The 20323-nt window shown below is 39.1% G+C and overlaps 1 protein-coding gene across 4 annotated transcripts in view; it reads right to left on the reverse strand.

Annotated features, from left to right (window-relative positions):
* Positions 1 to 20323, reverse strand: part of MYO5A (myosin VA) — a 264645-nt gene that overhangs the window by 15462 nt on the left and 228860 nt on the right. For all 4 annotated transcript variants that reach the window (XM_049904982.1, XM_049904981.1, XM_049904980.1 and 1 more), the window contains 4 exons: positions 17860 to 18006; positions 11052 to 11206; positions 6702 to 6791; positions 725 to 875 (listed from right to left, as the gene is read on the reverse strand). In XM_049904982.1, coding sequence (XP_049760939.1) covers positions 725 to 875; positions 6702 to 6791; positions 11052 to 11206; positions 17860 to 18006 — 543 coding nt within the window. The remainder of the gene's footprint in view (positions 1 to 724; positions 876 to 6701; positions 6792 to 11051; positions 11207 to 17859; positions 18007 to 20323) is intronic.

Consider the following 20323-nt stretch of genomic DNA (forward strand, 5'->3'; position numbering starts at 1 on the left):
TACACACATGTTCACACCCACACCCTAGCCACTCAGCAGCTGCCCTGACAATAAGGCACTGCTACTTTAAACCAAGTTGCCTTTAACAATTCCACAGGACCCATGGGGTGTATTGACTCAGCAAAGAGTATCTTCTCAACAGAAGAAAGGCCCGAAGATATGCTTCCATAAAGAATACAGCCAAGAAAACCCTATGGAGCTCAGTTCTACTCTGTAACAGATGGGGTTGCCATGAGTCAGAACTGACTCAATGGGAATAAGTTTGTTTTCTTGTTTTGTTTTATTCAGCTCCTGGTTCATTCCAGGGCAAAGTGCACACATTCCCAACCTCCTTAATTTAAATGGGCCCCTATAGGAAGCCCTATGTTGTAGTGTTCTCTTAGATCAAACTTTAAAATGTTTTTGAAAACTTGATACGGTATGAGATCTATTGCTGAGTATAAACTATGATTGTAAGAGAGAGGCATTATACATCAGGGAGGACAATTAGATACTGCCGTTTTGAATACGTGAAAGCTGAGAATTTGATGTATCCCCAGTTACTCATGGCTGGGTTTCTGGAATTCCTCAGCTAATTTTGGGCCCATATTTCCACCTAAGTTCCCTTACTACTTTATGTTTTCCTGTATGAATACATGCCCCAAAACACATGTCACTGGTGGTCATTTACTAGTGGGCAGCTATGGTGGGCAGACTGCAGTGTTCAGTGGGACCCTGGCCTTACCGATCATTGGCTGAAGGATGTTCTCTAATACCCGCACGAGCTGTTGGTAGATCTGAATGGCCAAGTCACTCAGCACTTGCCGATACTCAGCCAGGTCAAAATTGGTGAGGCAGTGTTCATTCTGGCGAGATGTGTTGTATTTCATAAAGCCCTAGAGTCATAATGCAAAGTTAATGATATACATGAGAGAAATGTCTCTTCTCTCTGTTTAACCTATCTCCAGTTAGATCAACATTCTCCTGCTTTTTTAACTCTCTTTGAGGAGATGGGGCTTCCTTTCTGTCTTTCCTTTACATTACCTCCCTAAGCCAAGCAGTGGATTACTGCAACTACTTCTTAGTAGATGTTCTCAGCTTCTGGCTAGCCCAGTGTCCATTTGCCCCACACATAAATGACAGGATAATCATTCTGAAACGCTGATGTATGTTTATATGTTTCCATCATATCACCCCTTCCATTTTGTACTATCTTTTGGATAATATCTAACCTTGCCAAATTAGCATGTAAGTCTTCTCAACAGCAATGTCGATGAAACAAGTTGGAGGAACTCAACTAAAAAAAAAATAATAATAATGTTTTTACTTATGAAACAGCAGTTTTACTGCTCACCAAACACTAAATTATCAGCAGTACTAATCTCTTAACTTCAGTCATTAAATACAGTCTTTTCATAGACAATGTACCCAAAGAGTATAATCTTAAAATAGACGAACTTCTACAAAGACTAATGAATTAATAAAAAGTTTCTCTTTACTATATTTCATGGGAGAAGACCTGGTGGCACAGTGGTTAAGAGCTCAGCTGCTAACCAAAAGGTAAGCAGTTCAAATCTACCAAGTGCTCCTTGGAAACCATATGGCGCAGTTCTACTCTGTCATATAGAGTTACTATGAATTGGAATGGATTCAACAGCACCCAACAACATATGCCATGGAGAGCCTTGGTGGTGCAGTGGTTAAGAGCTACAGCTGCTACCCAAAAGGCTGGCAGTTCAAATCCATCAGCCGCTCTTTAGAAGCCCTAGGGGCCATTTCTACTCTGTCCTATAGGGTCTCTATGAGTTGGAATCAACTTGACAGCAATGGGTTCTATTTCATGGTATCCACACCATGATTTTTAGTCACAGCTTAAAACTCAATCTTTTGGATGGTATTTGTTAAAATGGAAAGCTGACCATACAGGCAGGCACTTTTTTTCAGTCACTTTGCACTTTAACATTCTGTTAATTTGACATTACCTGATAAAAGCAATTGTTTACTTGATGGATTCTGCCCATGGTCAAGTATCTGCTCCCTAGAACCCACTTAATGACGTGGCCCAAAGTGGAGACTGACAAGACATCATTAAAGGTCCCTATGGGGAATTCTCTACCATGCATCTATCAGTTTGTTGTACTGTAGTGGCTTGCAGGTTGTTGTGATGCTGGAAGCTATGCCAAAAGTATTTCAAATACCAGCAGGGTCATCCAGGTGGACAGGTTTCAGTGCAGCTTGCAGACTAAGACGGACTAGGAAGAAGGACCTGGCAATCTACTTCTAAAAAAACTGGCCAGTGAAAACCTTATGAATAGCAGCAGACCATCAGCTGATGTAGTGTCAGAAGATGAACACCTCAAGTTGGAAGGCACTCAAAACATGACTGGGGAAGAGCTGCCTCCTCAAAGCAGAATCAACCTTAACGACGTAGAATAAAGCTTTCAGGGGCCTTCATTTGCTGATTGGCATGACTCAACATGGTAAGAAACACCTGCAAACATCCATTAATAATCAGAATGTGGAATGTATAAAGTTATGAATCTAGGAAACTTGGAAGTTGTCAAAAATGAAATACATAGCATAAAGGTCAATATCTTAGGCATTAGTAAGCTGAAATGGACTGGTATTGGACATTTTGAATTGGACAATCATGTTTTTTTTTATGGTCTATTATGCCAGGAACAACAAATTGAAGAGGAATGGCACCATGTTCATCATCAAAAAGAACATTTCAAGATCTGTCCTAAAGTACAACACTGTCAATGATAGGATAATATCCATACACCTACAAGGAAGATTAGTTAATACGACTATTATTCAAATGTATGCTACCAATCACTACTGCCAAAGATGAAGAGATGGAGGATTTTTACCAACTTCTGCAGTCTGAAATTGATCAAACATGCAATCAAGGTGTATTGATAACTACTGGTGATTGGAATTCGAAAGTTGGAAACAAAGAAGAAGGATCGGTAGTTGGAAAGTATGGCCTTGGTGACAGAACCATGATAAAGATCGCATGATAGGATTTTGCAAGACCAATGAATAACTTATTCACTGCAAATACCTTTTTTCAACAGCATAAACTGTGACCATATAAGTGGACCTCATCAGATAGAAAACACAGGAGTCAAATTGACTACACCTGTGGAAAGAGATAATGGAAAAGCTCTATATCATCAGTCAGAACAAGGCCAGGGGCTGACTGTGGAACAAATCATCAGTTGCTCATATGCAAGTTCAAGTTGAAGCTGAAGAAAATTAAAACAAGTCCACGAGGGCTAAAGCATGACCTTGAGCATATCCCACCTGAATTTAGAGACCATCTCAAGAATAGATTTGACGCATTCAATACTAATAACTGAAGACCAGATGAGTTGTAGGATGACATCGAGGACATCGTACATGAAAAAAGCAAAAAGTCATTCATTAAAAAAACAGGAAAGAAAGAAAATACCAAAATGAACGTCAGTAGAGATTCTGAAACTTGCTCTTGGACATAGAGTAACTAAAGCAAATGGAAGAAATGAAGAAGTGAAAGAGCTGAACTGAAGATTTCAAAGGGCAGCTCAAGAAGATAAAGTATTATAATGAAATGAGCAAAGATGCGGAATTGGAAAATCAAAAAGGAAGAACACACTTGTTATTTCTCAAGCTGAAACAGCCAAAGGAGAATTCAAGCCTCGAGTTGCAATACTGAAGGATTCTATGAGCAAAAAATTGAAGGACACAGGAAGCATCAAAAGAAGATGGAAGGAATACAGAGTCACTGTACCAAAAAGAACTTGTCGATGCTTGTCTTAGTTATCTAGTGCTGTTATAACAGAAATACCACAAGTTGATGGTTTTAACAAAGAGAAATTTATTCTCTCAGTCTAGTATGTTACAAGTCCAAATTCAGGGTGTCAGCTCCAGGAGAAGGCTTTTTCTCTCTTTTGGCTCTGGAGGAAGGTCCTTGTCTTCAATCATTCCCCCGGTCGAGGAGGGTCTCATGCGCAGGAACCCTGGGTCCAAAGGACGTGCTCTGCTCCTGGTGCTGCTTTCTTGGTGGTATGAGGTTCCCAACTCTCTGTTTGCTTCCTTTTCCTTTTATCTCTTGAGAGATTAAAGGTGGTGCAGGCCACACCCCAGGGAAACTCCCTTTACCTTGGATCAGGGAGGTGACCTGAGTAAGGGTGGTGTTAAAATCCCACTCTAATCCTCTCAACATAAAATTACAATCACAAAATGGAGGCAAACCATACATACTGAGAACCACGGCCTAACCAAGTTCACATATATTTTTTGGGGGAAACAATTCAATCCATGACAATGCTCAACCACTTCAGGAGGTAGTATATGATCAAGAACTGATGGTACTGAAGGAAGAAGTCCAAGCTGTACTGAAGGCATTGGTGAAAAACAAAGCTCCAGGAACTGAAGCAATACCAACTGAGATATTTCAATAAACAGACACAGAGCTGGAGGTGCTCACCTGTCTATGCCAAGAAATTTGGAAGAAAGCTACCTGTCAACCGATGGGAAGAGATCCATATTTATGCCCATTCTCAAGAAAGGTGATCCAACAGAATGCAGAAATTACCGAACAATATCATTAATATCACATGCAAGCAAAATTTTTCTTAAGATTATTCAAAAATGGTTGTAGCAGTATATAGACAGGGAACTGACAGAAATCCAAGCTGGATTCAGAAGAGGACACGGAACAAGGGATATCATTGCTGATATCCGATGGATCATGGCTGAAAGCAGAGAATACTGGAAAGATGTTTACCTCTGTTTTATTGAGTATTGTGTGAATCATAACAAATTATGGGTAACATTGCGAAGAATGGGATCTATAGAACGTTCGAACAGAACAAGGAGATACCGTCTGGTTTAAAATCAAGAAAGGTGTGTGTCAGGGTTGTATCCTTTCACCATACTTATTCAATCTGTGTGCTGAGTAAATAATCCAAGAAGCTAGGCTATATGGAGAAGAAGGGGACGTCAGGATTGTAGGAAGACTCATTAACAACCTGTGATATGCAGATGACACAACCTTTCTTGCTGAAAGTGAAGAGGGCTTGAAGCACTTACTGATGAAGATCAAAGACTACGGCCTTCAGTATGGATTGCACCTCAACATAAAAAGAACAAAAATCCTCATGTCTTGTCCAATAAGCAACATCATGATAAAGAGAGAAAAGACTGAAGTTGTCGACGATTTCATTTTAATTGGATCCACAATCAGCACCCATGGAAATAAAAAAATAAAAAAAAAAATGGAAATAGCAGTCAAGAAATCAAACGATGTATCACATATGGCAAATCTACTGCAAATGACACCTTAAAAGTGTTAAAAAGCAGAGATGTTACTTTGAGGACTAAGGTGTGCCTAACCCAAGCCATGGTATTTTCAATCACCTCATATGCATGCTAAAGCTGGAAAATGAACAAGGAAGACCAAAGAAGAATTGATGCTTTAGAATTACGGTGTTGGCGAAGAATATCAAATACACCACGGACTACCAGAAGAACAAATGAGTCTGTGTTGGAAGAAGTACAGCCAGGACGCTCCTTGGAATTGAGGATGGTGAGACTTGGCTTCATGTACCTTGGACATGTTATTAGAAGGGACCAGTCTCTGGAGAAGGACATCATGCCTGTTAAAGTGGCGGGTCAGTAAAAGAGAGGAAGACCCTCAACAAGATGGACTGACACAGTAGCTACAACCACCGGCTCAAGCACAGCAACGATTGTGAAGATGGTGCAGGACTGGGCCGTGTTTCATTCTGTTGAACACAGAGTCACTTTTAGTTAGAACCGACTGGATGGCACCTAATAACAACAACGGTATGGGGAATTCTGGTCTGTTGGTCCTATCCTGTCAGGGACCACACCTTGGTAGTCTTTGTGTTTCGCATCATTTGCCAGTGCAGTCCTCTCTCCCGACGGAGTGCTCAGAAGGTGCTACTGATCAGCTTCTCTGTCTGCCCTCACTGCTAAGTATGGGGAGGGATGGAGGACAGCAGTTAGGGGCACAGACTCTCAGAGAAAGGCAGACCAGGAATCCCAGCTCTGCTCCTCACAGCCAAGTGGACTTGGGCAAATTGTGCTTCAACTGCCTCATTTGCAAAACTGGGTTATAATTCCTTCTTCATAGAGACGATGTAAGAATTAACATAATGTATATTAAATGCTGTCTGGTACATACTAAGCTTTTAACAAATAGTAATTATTAATATTTTACATAGTTTTTGAAATATGTTGAAGTCTATCAAACAGCTGATGAACAACACATCATTCACAAACAAAATCAGTAATTTTTTTGGACAAATCAGTATCCAAAAAGAGATGTATCTTAACTTTCATCACCTTTAACATATTCTGACGAGCCTAAATGGATATTCTTTAAGTATTTCAATATCAGTTTTTTAAAAGGCCACTTCAACATATTGACAAAAAGCTTCATTCCTGGTAAACTGTTCATTGACCAATGCTCATCCTATCTTTCCCCGTGCTTTCTCCTAATATAAACTCTTAGGGTGAAGAAATTATGTTGCTCCCCAGTATACTGTTCTGTAGATAATAAAGATCAAACAGAGCTATGAACTTTCAAGCCACATCTGAATTGGGGTTACTAAAATAACAAACAGGTAAAAATCTTATGATTTAAAAAGTGTCCTAAAAAAGAGCTGAGAAAGTGTAACGTGCTGACTTTGTAATCAAGGTTTTCCCACCTCTTCTCCGCTGTACTGCTTCAAACAGTGCAGAAATCGACATGTGTTAGAAAGCCAGAAGGAGACGGTTTCGAAATCATCACCTCTTTTCTGAAACAGAGAATAAGTCTAAATTTGCTTTTTCCTTAGGTAAATAACCTGAAAAAAACTGAACAGATACAAGAAAGCCCATTTCTTTCAGGTGCCACTGCAAGCAACTGCAAAAATAAATCACATTGCAGTTGTAAAGTCTTACATTGTTGCTAACAGAATTCCAACCACTGGGTTCTCTGGTTGGTTGTTACTCTGCTTGGCATCCATTTTCTTGCCATTAGAAAAATGATTCCCACTCATTCAGTTGATGTTAACATAGCTGTCCAATTAAGCAGAAAAAATTCACCAAGTCTCAGTTAACTCAAACTCACTTCCCTTGGAATACTGAAAAGACTAAAAGCAACAAAAGGAATCAGAAATATTGCAATAAAAATATCAAAAAAGAGTTTGAATCACTTAAACTCAGATTAGGTTAAAAATCTTATCAGTAATTAGCTAAAATTTCTGAGCTGTAAGTCAGATATAGGATGGAGGAAGTCCTGTATTGAGCTGGTCAAACAGGGGGACGCTCACCAGAGCTGGGCCGCAGTAGCTGAGAGGAAAAGATACACAGAGATTCACTGTGCCTAAAAAAGACACCGGGGCTGGTAAGTGCCTTTCAGCTCTAGGGGCTGATTGGCAGACATATTGGAAAGGACCCATGATTTTGTGAATGAGACCATCATTGACTAGTTTGGATATGCAAATTTACAGAAATGTCAACGTTTGTCTATACCTTTGCCTGGCATTAAATGGCCATCTTTTGATCTTACAAGTTCATTCAAATTTTTTTCCCCATTATATCACCTGTTTTAATAACTGTGGTACTACATTACAAAATTTAGGTTCTTAGAAGCTATGTGAGAACACCTGCCTTTGGTTCTGTGGTCATGGCTTTTATGTACTAAAAGTGTACTAAAAAAACCCAAAACCAAACCCAGTGCTGTCGAGTCAATTCCAACTCATAGCGACCCCATAGGACAGAGTAGAACTGCCCCATAGAGTTTCCAAGGAGCACCTGGTGGATTCAAACTGCCGACCCTTTGGTTAGCAGCTGTAGCACTTAACCACTATCCTACCAGGGTTTCCAAAAAGTGTACTAGGAGCAGGATATAATGGGGAAAGATGGGGTTCTTATAAGATTTTTTTTTTTAACCATATATAACATTTACCTTTTTAAAGCAAAATGAAACAAACTAAAGCCACTGAAATTTTATTTTCCTAAAGAGTTTTTTTTTTTTTCACTTTTAGAGAATATCAAACCTATGTAATTTAATCTTTTTAGCTGAGACAAGTTAATTTTACCATTGACTTTACCACTAGCTAACAATCTGACAGACCAAACTATACACTCTTCCAGCTTTAGGAGGATTGCCAGAAAGTAAAATATGACACTCTGAGATAACCAGAAAATCATCCTATGGCTTAAGTACACCCTTGACTAAAAATAATTAACCCTTTTCAAAAATTTGTATTTCACTTGTTCCTAGTGGAAGCTTTGGACTCAGCTAACAAAGGCAATCAGCACATAATGCCTTGTGGGAGAGAGGTTACTAAAGCACTTAACTAGACAATCTTCACTGATTTCTAGAGAAGCCAAATTGCAGATATCCCAGAATAGCCTCAGCTAGGACCTTGTGATTACACGTGTACTAAAGAATTACCAGATAAAGTTGGTTAGAACCTAAGGAAAAGATCCAAAAATACGTCAGGGTCTCTTTCACTCGTGGTTTCCAACCGTTGCTAAGATAACTTTTAAACAAATTAGCCCGCAAATACAATTTCTTTCAGCACAGACACTAAGTGTGGCCTCTGTCATCTTTAAAATGAGATATTCTGTATTACTTAAAAATATAAGATTCATTTTCCGAAGGACTTGAGGAAGCAAAATACCACAATTAACCTCTGATAAGAGATTTTGCCCAATCCAGTTAAAGTCCAGGTGCAGCACCTTGGACAACTATAATAGACTGACTGGTATCAGGTAAAGCTGAAATCATGAAGGCTCTTACTTTTCTTTCATCTGATTTTCCAATTCAGCCATTTCTTCCAAGTAAAAGTAAATGACCGACACAGGCTACAATGTCAGATTGTATGATGTGTACCATGTCCTGTAAAGATCATTTTTCACTGGTTATGACTGCATTGGATCATTCAGGCAGCAAGCTGCTGTGGTCATGGGGACTTGGCTTGTATTTTGTCTAGGGTCTCATGCTGTGATATTTTTATATGTCATATCAAACTTCCAGAATGTTGGAGAAGTGACACCCAGGAGAAAACTGTGGCTGGATCAGTTCCACCAAACTGACCCTGGAGTGGAAGAGACACGCATACAAATCCTAGTTTGCTAGGGGTTTAGCCTTGAGGAAGGTACATGACTTCTTTGAGCCTTAAATTCTTCTGCTGTAGAATAGGGATAAAATATCCTACTTCATAGAATTTCTGACAGTGTTGATATTATGCAATATACCCACCCAGTGCCGTCGAGTTGATTCTGACTCATAGCGACCCTATAGGACAGAGTAGAACTGCCCCACAGAGTTTCCAAGGAGCGCCTGGTGGATTCAAACTGCCAACCCTTTGGTTAGCAGCCGTAGCACTTAACCACTACGCCACCAGGGTTTCCATGCAATATATTATGCAATATATATGCAATTATATATATATTATGCAATATGTATTATTTAATTTATCTGTGGCAGTGATGTGGGTAGAGCTTTGTTTTCATATTTTATTTGGAAAGCGTAATAAGGGAACAAAACAATATCATATTTTTTTTGACAATTTAAAAAATTTTAAAACTGAGTGCCGACTCTCTCCTCAACAACTCACGAGTTTGATTTTTGCCAAAATAATACTTTTACAAGGAACAAGCTGTATTTGGTCAAAATTACACGATAAATCAATTTTGTTTCTTACACATTTCAGAGGGAAAACAATTAAGATCAGTTCAAAGCTTTCTACAGTCTTTGATTCAATACATAAAAATTATTTGACATAAAAAACTATATGGATTTTCCATGTGTCTTTAGCTAGTTATGCTGTTAGAGCCCATGTGAAAAAAACAGTTACTAAAATCAAAATATGTGTGCAAGACACAAAAGACACTTCAATTCAAACCAGGGGCAGAAGACAAACGCACATTCTAAATGGTGTCAAAATAGTGTTAGGTTCTAGTACCCACTGCTTGAAAATTTTCATATAATTTGGCCCAATAACCAGTCAAACTAGATAGATGTCTTCTTCAATTAAGATCAGGGAACAAAATTTATGATTTAGCTTCGTCGTCTTTTTTTTAGTAGTTGACTTCAGAAGTTGTAAAACTTGTACTTTAAGTGCAAGATAGCATCAATACACCAAAAATTCAACAAGTTATATCTGGAAGGCATCCACCAATTTTTGATGGTTAATCTTCAGAAATGCTACACTTTAGTAACCACTGTAAAACACAATTACATAGAGTATTTGCACAAGAGGGACTGACTGAGAGCCAGCACTTGTCTACAGTTCATTAAAGACGTTAGAGTAGAAGTAGTCTACTGGGCATATTAATTGTCCATTTATCTCTATCCTCAGAGTTCTCATTAAGTTGGATAAACAGAAAGTAAAGTACCTAGAGCACATTATCTTAGCTTCTCACAGAAATACTTGAGTTAAAATTAAATATAATGTTCATTTGCTTTTCTAGAGAATCAAGAGGAAGATTATGGAACATGACTCAGTGATTATGTGGGCTTTTCTGCTCTTTACATAATTTTGCTGTTTTTCCCAAATCTTTCATTTTTGATTAAGACGTGTGTTTTGCTTCTCACATGGAACCAGGCACTTTAGGTAATAAGGGAATTTTGGGGTAAGCTAGAGAAGAATAGGAAGTTTGAAGAAAAAATTTAGTGTTTCATCAGACATCTTTTTTATATGCTGAGACACATGTTACTGCATTCACCTACCATCTACTTTAACCACAATATCACATTCCCTATACACTGCGTACATGGACTATACTAAATGCTTCTAATTCAGTTTCAAATAAAACCCAAAAGCAGATTAATTCTGTGAAGAAACAATTTGCTTTATAACTAAAGGCAATTACATCAGATTTTTATTTCTGTTCACCTTGAAACCTGTTTTGAAAGAAGGCACACACATTGTAAGGCACATGCAAGTAACAATGGAAATTATCAGTTAAGACTGGAGACTTCCTTCTAAGAAAGGAAAACGACACCTGTGAACATTCCATCACCATTAATGCTATGAGAATTCTGTTGAACGTGAACTGACCTTCAGTACTTTTTTGATGCTGTTAATTGTTGATGTTAGCAATGACCTCACTTTCTGATCATCATTTAAGTAATCAGCATGTCGAACACACATAAACAGGATGTACGCTGGTAACCCTGGAATCAAATTGACTGCTACACCACGTGGCTTCAGTTCTGAGAGAAAAAAAAAGGAAGAAAAATAATCTTATATAACATCGAAAGTCTTCACGAGGAATGCCTTGTGAGATATAAAAGCACAGCTATCATGAAAGAATTCAATTATTAAGGGTAAGTAGGTCACATAAAAAAAGATATTTTCAGGAGAGCAGTGGGATGCAAGCCTCAAATTCTCATAAAAAGACCAGACTTAATGGTCTGACTGAGATTAGAAGGACCCCAGAGGTCATGGTCCCCAGACCTTCTGTTAGCCCAAGACAGAAGCCATTCCCAAAGCCAACTCTCCAACTCTTCAGACAGGGATTGGACTGTACTATGGGATAGAAAGTGATTTTTATGGGATAGAAAGTGATACTGGTGAAGAGTGAGCTTCTTGGATCAAGTAGACACATGAGACTACGTGGGGAGCTCCTGTCTGGATGGGAGATGAGAGGGCAGAGGGGGTCAGAAGCTGGCTGAATGGACACAAAAATAGAGTGTGGAGGAGTGTGCTGTCTCATTAGGGCGAGAGCAATTAGGAGTATATGAACCCAAAAACCCACTGCCATCAAGTCGATTCCGACTCATAGTGACCCTATAGGACGGAGTAGAACTGCCCCATGGAGTTTCCAAGGAGCACGTGGTGGACTTGAACTCCTAACTTTTGGTTAGCAGCTGTAGCACTTAACCACTACACCACCAGGGTTTCCCAGGAGTATATAGCAAGGTGTATATAAATTTTTGTATGAGAGACTGACTTGATTTGTAAACTTTCACTTAAAGCAAAATAAAAGTTAAAAAAAAGATTTTAATATCTTATTAAGTAGAGAAATTCTTCAAGTTGGGGATATATGAATCTTAGCTGTCTATACAGTGACAACTCCCAAATTTTTATCTTCTGCTCTCAAATCCAGTCTCGTGCATTAACTGCCTTCTTGATACCTCTGCTCAAGCACATCAAACAGCCTACACCAAACCAAATTCTTGATTCCCCATGGAACCTGCTTTCCAGAACTTTTCCCCATCTCCAGAAACAGTAGCTTCCAGTTTCACAGGCTATAAACCTGTGAGTCATCATTTTTGACTCTTTTCTTTCATACCCCATATCTAATCCATCAACAAATCCCGTTGACTCTACCTACAAAATATACACCGAATGCAATTGTTGTTGCTGGGTGCCATCGAGTCAGTTCTGACTCACAGCAACACTATGTACAACAGAAAGAAACACCGTCTGGTCCTACGCCATCCTCACAATTGTTTCTATATTTGAACCCATGGTTGCAGCCACTGTGTCAATCCATCTCATTGACAGTCTTCCCCTTTTTAATTGACCGTCTACTTTACCAAGCATGATGTCCTTTTCCAGGGACTGATCCCTCCTGATAACACGTCCAAAGTACATGAGACAAAGACTCGCCATCCTTGCTTCCAAGGAGCATTCTGGCTGTACTTCTTCCAACACAGACTTGTCTGTTCTTCTGGCAGTCCATGGTATATTCAATATTGTTCGCTAACACCATAATTCAAAAGCACCAATTCTTCTTTGGTCTTCCTTATTCATTGCATATGAGACAATTGTTCTCAGGCACACCTTAGTCCTTAAAGTGACATCTTTGCTTTCTAACACTTTAAAGAGACCTTTTGCAGCAGATTTGCCCAATGCAATGGGTTGTTTGATTTCTTGACTGCTGTTTCTATGAGGATTGAATGTGGACCCAAGTAAAATGAAATCCTTGGCAACTTCAATCTTCTCTGTTTATCATGATGTTGCTTATTGGTCCAGTTGCGAGAATTTCTGTTTTCTTTGTTGAGGTGTAATCCATACTGAAGGCTGTAGCCTTTGATCTTCAACAGTGCTTCAAGTCCTCTTCATTTTGAGCAAGCAAGGTTGTGTCATCTGCACATCAGAGGTTGTTAATGAGTCTTCCTCCAGTCCTGATACCCCTTCTTATCCATACAGTCTAGCTTCTTGTATTATTTGCTCAGCAGCACACAGACTGAACAAGTATGGTGAAAGGATACAATCCCGATAAACACCTTTCCTGATTTTAAACCACACAGTATCCCCTTGTTCTCTTCAAACAACTGCCTCTTGGTCTATGTATAGCTTCCACATGAGCACAATTAAGTGTTCTAGAATTCCCACTCTTCACAATGTTATCCATAATTTGTTATGATCCACAGAGTCAAATGCCTTTGCATAGTCATTAAAACACAGGTAAACAAACATCTTTCTGGTATTCTCTGCTTTCAGCCAAGATCCACCTGATATCAACAACAATATCTCTTGTTCCACATCCTCTTCTGAATTCAGCATTTCTGACAGTTCCCTGTCGATGTGCTGCTACAACCGTTTTTGAAAGATCTTCAGAAAATTTTTACTTGCATGTGATATTAATGATATTGTTCGATAATTTCCGCATCCTGTCTGATCACCTTTCTTTGGAATAGGCAAATATACGGATCTCTTCCAGTCAGTTGGCCAATTTTTTGGTATAGACAGGTAAACACCTCCAGCGCTGTATCCATTTGTTGAAACACCTCAATTGGTATTTTGTTAATTCCCAGAGCCTTGTTTTTCACCAATGTCTTCAGTGCACCTTGGACTTCTTCCTTCAATACCATCGGTTCTTGATCATATGCCACCTCCCGAAATGGCTGAACACTGTGTACAGTGAATCTGTGTATTCCTTCTTTTGATGCTTCCTGCATAGTTAAATATTTTGCCCATAAAAAAAAAAAAAAAAAAAAAAACATTGCCATTGAGTTGATTATGACTTACAGTGACCCTATAGGACAGTAAAAAAAAAAAAAAATTTTTTTTTTTTCCTATAGGACAGAGCAGAACTGCCCCCACAGGGTTTCCACGGAGCAGCTGGTGGATTTGAACTCCCACCCTTTTGGTTAGCAGCTGTGGCTCTCAACCACTGCACCACTAGGGCTCCAGAGAATCCTTCAAAATTGCAACTCGAGGCTTGAATTTTTTCTTCAGTTCTTTCAGCTTGAGAAATGTCGAGTGTGTTCTTCCCTTTTGGTTTTTGAACTCCAGGTCTTTGCAGATTTCATTATAATACTTTACTTTGTCTTCTTGAGCTGCCCTTTGAAATCTTTTGTTCAGCTCTTTTACTTCATCATTTCTTCCATTGACTTTAGCTACTCTATATCGAAGAGCAAGTGTCAGAGTTTCTTCTGACATCCATTTTGGTGTTTTCTTTCTTTCCTGCCTTTTTAATGATGCTTTGCTTTTTTCATGTATGATATCCTTAATATAATCCTGCAACTCATGTGATCTTCAGTCATTAGTGTTCAATGCGTCAAATCTATTCTTGAGATGGTCTGCAAATTCAGGCAGGATATACACAAAGTTGTGTTTTGTTTCTCATGGACTTGTTTTAATTTTCTTCAGCTTCAACTTAAACTTGTATATTCCCCAGTTGGCCCCTGATATTGAGCTTTTCCATCATCTCTTTCCATAGATGTAGTTGATTTGATTCCTGTTTTCCATCTGGTGAGGTACACATGTATAGTCATGTATTTGCAATGAATAAGTTGTTGGTCTTAAAAAATTTTATCATGTGAACTCCGGCAACATTTCTGTCACTAAGACTGTATTTCCCAAGTACTGATCCTTCTTCTTGCCAACTGTTGCATTCCAATCACCAGTACTTATCAATGCATCTTGACTGCATGTTTAATCAATTTCAGACTGCAGAAATTGGTAAAAATCTTCAATTTCTTCATCTTTGGCATTAGTGGTTGATGTGTACATTTGAATAATAGTCATATTAACTGGTCTTCCTTGTAGGCGTATGGATATTATTCTGTCACTGACAGCATTGTACTTCAGGATAGATCTAATAAGTGTTCTTTTTTTTATTTTTTGAAATGTTCTTTTTGATGATGAATGCAGTGCCATTCCTTTTCAATTTGTCATAGTAGACCATGACTGTCTATTTAAAAGGTCCAATACCAGTCCATTTCAGCTCACTAATGTCTAAGACTTTTATGCATTCCACTTCATTTTTGATGACTTCCAATTTTCCTAGATTCATACTTCGTACTTTTCACGTTCTGATTATTAATGGATGTTTGCAGCTGTTTCTTCTCATTTTGAGTCCTGCCACATCAGCAAATGAAGGTCCTGAAAGCTTGACTCCACCCACTTCATTAAAGCCAACTCAACTTTGAGAAGGCAGCTCTTCCCCAGTCATATTTTGAGTGCCTTCCTACCTGAGGGGCTCAATTTCTGGCACTATATCAGACAATGTTCCCCTGCTGCCCATAAGGTTTTCACTGACAAATTTTTTCTCAGAAGTAGACCCCCAGGTGCTTCCTCCTAGCCTGTCTTAGTCTGAAAGCTCTGCTGAAACCTGTCCACCATGGGTGACCTTGCTGGTATTTGAAATACCAGTGGTTTAGCTTCCAGCATCACAGCAACATGCAAGCCACCACAGTAAGACAAACTGACTGACTCATGGTGGGAGAATCCAATTACTTCTCACCAATTCTGCTGGATAGCTTAGGCCATCACCATGTCTCTCCTGTATTGCCACAATAGCTTTCTACCTGGTCTCCCTGATCCACCCCTTGCTCGCCAATAGTGCATTTTCCCACACAATAACCAGACTAATTCTCTAAGAAAATATAGGCAAGATGACATCATTCCTGTTCTGAAAAGCTTCTACAATAGTTTCTCATTCTCACTCATTTATAAAATCCAAAACCCTCCCCCATGGACTACTAGCACCTATCTGACTGATCTGTTCTCCTTACCCCCAGCCTCAGCTCACTCTGCTCCAGTCAAATAGGTCTTTTGATGTTTGAACTTGCCAAACATGCTCTCACCTCAGGACCTTGGACTTCCTATTTTTCTGTCTAGAATCTTCTTTCCTTAGATGTTAGCATGGCTTGCTTCTTCATTTCCTTTCATCTCTGTCTAAAGATCACCTTAACAAAAGGGCCTTTCCTGATAAGTTTATATAAACCAGTGTACCTGCCTTCACTCTTTATCCTTTTGACCCCCATTATAGATTTGTTTATTTTGTTTTTTCTCTACTTTCCCCACTAGAATATAAGCTCTACAAGAATAGGGCTCTACTTAATTCATTACCCAGTACTAGAAAACGCCTGGCACATGCAGAAGCTCAGTGAATGTTTGTTGAACAGATGAATCTTTGCTAACTCTATCTAGCATGTAAAAACCAGTGGCTCCTTAATATTTTTGCAAAATAAAGATCATGTTGAAACTTATGTGCCTCTGCACCTATATAAATTACTAAGTTTAATGCCATAAACTCCAGGAACATTAAATTAAATCAGGTATAACTGCTAATCATATTGCTGTCACCCTGGCACCTGAAGGTTAGAACACTATGCAAAGTCTGAAAGGAGACATTTTCAGCTTATAAGTTAATGGGCTATGTGCACTCTCCAATCATTTCCCATCTCTTCTGCAGAGTTTCTCCTGCAGAGCCAGTAGGCTCATACCCAATCTTAAAGGTCTTATGCTGCTCTGAAACACAACTTCTGCCCCCACCTCAGTCACCCGTGCTTTCCTTCTATTGCTGAAATCTTTTCCTTAACTCCTTTATTCCTTCTCTATTATTAAACTGTGTTTCTGGACATATTAGAGATATACTTTTTTTTGGGAAGTAAGGAAAAATGAAAATTCAGGTATCTAAACAGCCCAGAGCAGTGCTGTTCAACTGTGGTTACAGTTCAGAATCTTTTGAGATTTGTAAAAAAATACTACACATGGCTAGGCTCTTCCTATAGAGGTTTTGTTTAATTGGTTTGGAGTGGGGGCCACACATTAATACTCTAAAAACTTCCTGGGTGATTCTAACGTGTACCAGTTCTAGCCTCAAAGGATCCTTAACAGTGGGTCTGTCTTAGCTATCTAGTGCTGCTATAATGGAAATACCACAAGTGGATGGCTTTAACAAACAGAAATTTATTCTCTCACAGTTTAGGAGGCTAGAAGTCCAAACTCATGATGCCAGCTCTAGGGGAAGGCTTTGTCTCTCTTTCAGCTCTGGGGGAAGGTAATTGTCTCTTCAGCTTGTTTCCTGGTTACTTGGAGATCTCATGTGGCTTGGCATCTATGTTCCCCCATTTCTTCTTGCTCATTTGCTTATTTAATCTCTTTTATACCTCTAAAGAGATTGACTCAAAATACACCCTACACTGGAAACCCTGGTGGCGTAGTGGTTAAGTGCTACGGCTGCTAACCAAAAGGTTGGCAGTTCGAATCTGCCAGGCGCTCCTTGGAAACTCTATGGGGCAGTTCTACTCTGTCCTATGGGGTTGCTATGAGTCGGAATCGACTCGACAGCACTGCGTTTTTTTGACACCCTACACTAATCCTGACTCACTAACAAGGACAACCCATTCCCAAATGGGATTATAGCCATAGGCATAGTAGTTAGGGTTTAAAACACATATTTTGGGGGGACATAATTCAATCCATAACAGGGTCCTAGGCACTGTCCCTGCAGCCTGACTGATAATGACTGAGGTGGCCAGGAACACTCTTGCAGCACTATAATGCACACTATGTAATGATGACTGCAAGAAACTCCAGTGTAGGATATTTCAAAAATTAGTGACTACCCTGTCCCACCAATAACACATGCACCAGACTTTTATCACATGCAGAAAATACTTGCCCAGAATCAGATTCTTAACAAGTTTTTGCTCATCCTCCTTCTTGTATTCCAGCATTCCTTGGAAATCCTTTTCTTTCCTGGGAATGTTGACTGGACGGATGGGTTCATCAATGATCTGTCCTGGGGATATGTTCTCCACCTGGCCCACTTCACGAGAAACAAAAAGGAGAAGAAAATGTCTTCCAGGCAGAAAAGCTTCCTGTAATTTAAAATGAAGTCCATACGGGAAAGGGGGTTTAACGGTGATGAAAAAATGCACTGATTAACGGTAAGGCCGCACAGCCTATTATTTTAAGTGCTGTCAATAAGTTACACACCTGTTAAAAGTTGAACTGGCAAATGTTGTGTAATAGATATATTTACAATGACCAAAAAAGAAAAAAGAAAGAGTAGCTGCTGAGACTGCTTGTGTGCAACCAAATACCTTATGGGATTTGATTCTTTGGTTTGGAAGTTTAGGGTCATGGTTTCATAGGACATCTCAGATAATTGGCCTAATGGCATATTTGATGCTTCTGTTCTACCTCCTAGTTCGTTGTGTAGTGTCTGGGGTCTTAAAAGCTTACAAGTATCTATTCAAGATACAACAATAGGTCTGTATCCACCAGGAGCAACAGAGGAAGAAGGAGAGTCAAGAATATGAGGATATGGAATGTGTGGCTAATTGCCTTCATGAACAACTGCCTCCTTTGCCGTGGGACCAGAAGAACTGGATGGTGCCTGGCTACAATTACTGAACATTTTGATCAAAGATTCCGTGGAAGAATCCTGATCAAAAGGGGAACAATACAGAACAGAATTTCAAATTCTGATGGACTCCAGACTTCTTAGAGCCATGGAGGGTGGATGAGCTCCTGAAACTATTGCCCTGAGATTATCCTTAAACCTTAAACCAAAAACATCCCCTAAAGTCTTCTTAAAACCAAACAATAGTTTAATTAGTAAAAAAAAAAAAAAGGTCTGCCTTAAGCATTATGCTTTTTAAAGAACTGTATCTATATGGGATCAAATTTACAACAGTAACTCAAAAGATTAGATAGGACACTTAGGGGGCAGTGAGTTTATGTTATTGGGGATGAATAACTCTGAAAAGGAGGGTAAGAATGGTTGCACAACTCAAAGAATGTAATCAATGTCACTCAATTGTACATGTAGAAACTGTTGAATTGGTGTATGTTTTGCTATGTATATTTTCAACACCAACAATAAAATAAATTACTTTTTTAAAAATGAAGTCTGTAACAAATGTACCATATTTACCATTTAATTGTCCCTGTTTAAAATATTTATACTGTAATATCACTCTGACAGCCACAGGTCCCTGACTATTACCAACATCAAAGGTCTTTACCTGATTCAAAACCTCTAAGGCTACTAATAACCATTTATTAGGAATAAAGACCAAATGTCCTAAAAGTAAGTGGTTGAACCTTTTGGTTAACTGATCAATACCTATCTAAAATGGTTAAAGATATTTAGATGTTTAAACTCACAGAAGGAAAAACCAGTATTCTACAAAGCACCAGCAAGAGTATAAAAGATTTTCCTTCCTCTTTAGCTCTATGAATCTAGTCACTAAAAAAAAAGGACATTTACTATAAATGCATCAGGGCAATCAGTTTGAACCACATCAAGATAGCTGGCAGAACAGTGCTTCTCTACAGCAGTGGATATGAAAATGTATTATTTTTCACAAAGGCATCATAAGGCAAAGATCTTTCTCCTCTCATCCTTCATTCACAAAAAAATGATGAGCAGATAAAACAACTCTATTTAACATGATATCCTAAATACTTTTTGGTTTTGTTTGCTTGTTTGTTTATTTTTAGTAGAGTGCTAGAAGACCTAACTGAAGTTGCAACCACTGATGTACAACCCCCTTTCAGATGTTAAAAATGGTCACTATTATCAATGGCAGCTGCTAGAGAAGAATCATGCTAAGAGTAAAAAAAAGTCTCTAATTTCATCTCAAAATTGAGAACGGAATGGGAAATGCAAGGGAGGGCAAGGGAACATAGGAGTTATCATGGTGTTTGTGGAGAGATATGCTGGTAAACAGGTTTTTAAATCTTTTATCCTCAGGAAAAAGGGGTTAAGAAATCTATTTAAGCACAGATTAGGTTTGATTTCAGAGACTGTTGTCAAACAAACAAAACGCAGATCAGATGCAGAAACATCAGAACATTTCATATTGCTGACTGATTCCAGGAGCACTGGTTTTGTCACTCTGGGCAGTTCCCTGTGTTAGTTCTGAGATGCCAGTTCCACAGGAAGAGGTTACCACAGAGAACACCAATACCTGACAGTGCTATGCATGAAACACAACCACAGGGCAGTGGCTGCGGTGGAAGCATGGTCACATATCGTCTACCTCAGGGTGCAGCATCACACACTGGAATTACGTGCAACTGAAACTCTGGTGCAGGTAACACCACCACCATCCACCACTGCTATGACATCTGAG

Source organism: Elephas maximus, chromosome 12, assembly GCF_024166365.1.
Source record: "Elephas maximus indicus isolate mEleMax1 chromosome 12, mEleMax1 primary haplotype, whole genome shotgun sequence".
Taxonomy (NCBI): Eukaryota; Metazoa; Chordata; class Mammalia; order Proboscidea; family Elephantidae; genus Elephas; species Elephas maximus.